This window comes from Asparagus officinalis, chromosome 4 (assembly GCF_001876935.1).
Source record: "Asparagus officinalis chromosome 4, Aspof.V1, whole genome shotgun sequence".
Classification (NCBI taxonomy): Eukaryota; Viridiplantae; Streptophyta; class Magnoliopsida; order Asparagales; family Asparagaceae; genus Asparagus; species Asparagus officinalis.
The window spans coordinates 101,883,644-101,886,420 of NC_033797.1; the positions used below are offsets into that span (position 1 = coordinate 101,883,644).

At 35.4% G+C, this 2,777-nt stretch overlaps 1 protein-coding gene across 1 annotated transcript; it reads left to right on the top strand.

Moving 5' to 3' along the window:
* On the top strand, window positions 1,190–1,916 carry LOC109839100 (glutathione S-transferase T3-like). The gene is made up of 2 exons (XM_020407535.1): window positions 1,190–1,594; window positions 1,674–1,916. Exons 1-2 carry the CDS (start codon window positions 1,238–1,240, stop codon window positions 1,914–1,916), a joined length of 600 nt encoding a protein of 199 aa, XP_020263124.1. The 5' UTR covers window positions 1,190–1,237.

The following is a 2,777-nucleotide window of genomic DNA, read 5'->3' on the forward strand; positions in this document are numbered from 1 at the left end:
GAGCTGTGTATACGTTGGACAATGTGTAAAGCTGACCTGATTTTAAAAATTGATTCCCACTCGTACAAAGCTTTCACACAATTCAAGGAGAGCTGAGCTGTGTATACGTTGGACAATGTGTAAAGCTGACCTGATTTCAAAAATTGATTCCCACTCGTACAAAGCTTTCACACAATTCAAGGAGAGCTGAGTTGTGTATACGTTGGACAATGTGTAAAGCTGACCTGATTTTAAAAATTGATTCCCACTCGTACAAAGCTTTCACACAATTCAAGGAGAGCTGAGTTGTGTATACGTTGGACAATGTGTAAAGCTGACCTGATTTCAAAAATTGATTCCCACTCGTACAAAGCTTTCACACAATTCAAGGAGAGCTGAGCTGTGTATACGTTGGACAATGTGTAAAGCTGACCTGATTTCAAAAATTGATTCCTACTCGTACAAAGCTTTCACACAATTCAAGGAGAGCTGAGCTGTGTATACGTTGGACAATGTGTAAAGCTGACCTGATTTTAAAAATTGATTCCCACTCGTACAAAGCTTTCACACAATTCAAGGAGAGCTGAGCTGTGTATACGTTGGACAATGTGTAAAGCTGACCTGATTTTAAAAATTGATTCCCACTCGTACAAAGCTTTCACACAATTCAAGGAGAGCTGAGCTGTGTATACGTTGGACAATGTGTAAAGCTGACCTGATTTCAAAAATTGATTCCCACTCGTACAAAGCTTTCACACAATTCAAGGAGAGCTGAGCTGTGTATACGTTGGACAATGTGTAAAGCTGACCTGATTTCAAAAATTGATTCCCACTCGTACAAAGCTTTCACACAATTCAAGGAGAGCTGAGCTGTGTATACGTTGGACAATGTGTAAAGCTGACCTGATTTTAAAAATTGATTCCCACTCGTACAAAGCTTTCACACAATTCAAGGAGAGCTGAGCTGTGTATACGTTGGACAATGTGTAAAGCTGACCTGATTTCAAAAATTGATTCCCACTCGTACAAAGCTTTCACACAATTCAAGGAGAGCTGAGCTGTGTATACGTTGGATAATGTGTTAAGCTGACCTGATTTCAAAAATTGATTCCCACCGACAACGTTGGATAATGTGTAAAGCTGATCAGTTTGTACAAAATGATTCAATTTCAAATGTTGACCACCGACAAATTCAAACCAACCGCAAATTCAAATTCAAACAAAAAAAACAAATTTGGATTGGCTATAAATAACATTCATGAGTTCTACTTCAAACCACCCAATTCGAAGTATTTCTGATCTCCAAACCAACCACTTTTTACAAAAAATGTCTGTTCGATCAACTGGGTACACGGTTACTGAAGATGTGCTCCTTTGTCAAGTATTCTTGGATATTTCTCAAGACCCTATTATCGGTAGAAACCAGTCTCGAGATGCATTTTGGTCTCGTGTGGAGGACAAATACAATGAACTTCGAGATCAGCATTTTGAGATGCGTACGAGCCGATCAATTCGTTCTCGAATGGAAATTATAAGTAATGAAGTAAGGAAATTGAATGCGTGCTTGAGACAAGTAGAGAATCTGAATCCAAGTGGTGCTTCAGATGAAGATATTGTAAGTATTCTATTAATTATCGTTTGAATTTTATTATTATTGTTGAAATACATAACTTGATGTTCACTATAATTTACAGTTAGTTCGAGCAAAGATGTTATTTATGCAAGAACCGAAGTACAAAAAAGGTTTCAAATTTGATCATGTCTGGAATATGGTTAAAAATTTCGAAAAATTCAAAGATGATGTCCCCACAGCAAGACAAGTTGGTCGAAGACAATCCCAAAGTGTGAACTTCGACTCGTCACAATCAGATAATCCCACTCCGGAATCTCCTATATCAACATCTCCTGGATTGTCATCATTTACTCCATCTGAATGACCTATTGGGGTAAAAAAAGCTAAATTGAAAAGGAAAAATGATGATCATGAGTCAAGTGTAGTAGACTCCATCGAGACCTCCAACAATCGACTTATAGACAGGTTAGACAAGGCGAGCTTGGACAGGCAAGAAGCATTTGATATCGAACGAGAAAAGATAGCCATGAAAAAAGATAGAGATGAATGGAAAATTATAATGAAAGATTTGAATTCCATTGCTGATCCAAACGTGCGTGAGTACGTTCGAGCTCAACAGATTAAAATAATACAAAAAAGAAATCAACAAGAACAAGGGTCTGCTTCTAATTTTGGCAATTATTTTAATGATATTGGACACTCTGGCCCCGATCTACCAGATTATTGAGAGTTGCTTGTCCATCTTAAGTAACGTCACCATGTTTAGTTTGTATTTTATGTTTTATTTTAATGAAGTTTTATATTATGTGTGTCAGTTTTTATATGTTATGTATTTCAGATATGTAATTTATATTTGAATTATGTATTATGATTGCTCTTTAATGAAGTTTTATATTATGTATGTCTAGATTTTAATATTATAATTAATAATAATGTCTGTTAAATTTTAGCATTTTTTTAATTTAAAAAAACCATAATTTATTTTGTCCACATTATACAATTGGGGTGAAATTATAAAATTTAAATATTATTAGGGTTGTTTTATATATTTAATGAAACAATTGGGGACAAATTGTAAATATATAAAAGTATGAGGTTTAAAAAAAATTTGAAAAATAAAAAAATAAAAAAAACAGTAATGGGGGATGAACAGTGCGACGCCATATATAGCGTCGCGCTGTTCATCCCCGTCAAAATGCGGCAACAAATGCCGCTCGATTGGAGC

Bases quoted from the DNA above. Each gene is read 5' to 3' on its own strand.
- LOC109839100 (XM_020407535.1), top strand. From the start codon at position 1,238: ATGAGTTCTACTTCAAACCACCCAATTCGAAGTATTTCTGATCTCCAA. The intron at 1,595-1,673 runs GTAAGTATTCTA...TATAATTTACAG, and splicing joins GTGCTTCAGATGAAGATATT to TTAGTTCGAGCAAAGATGTT.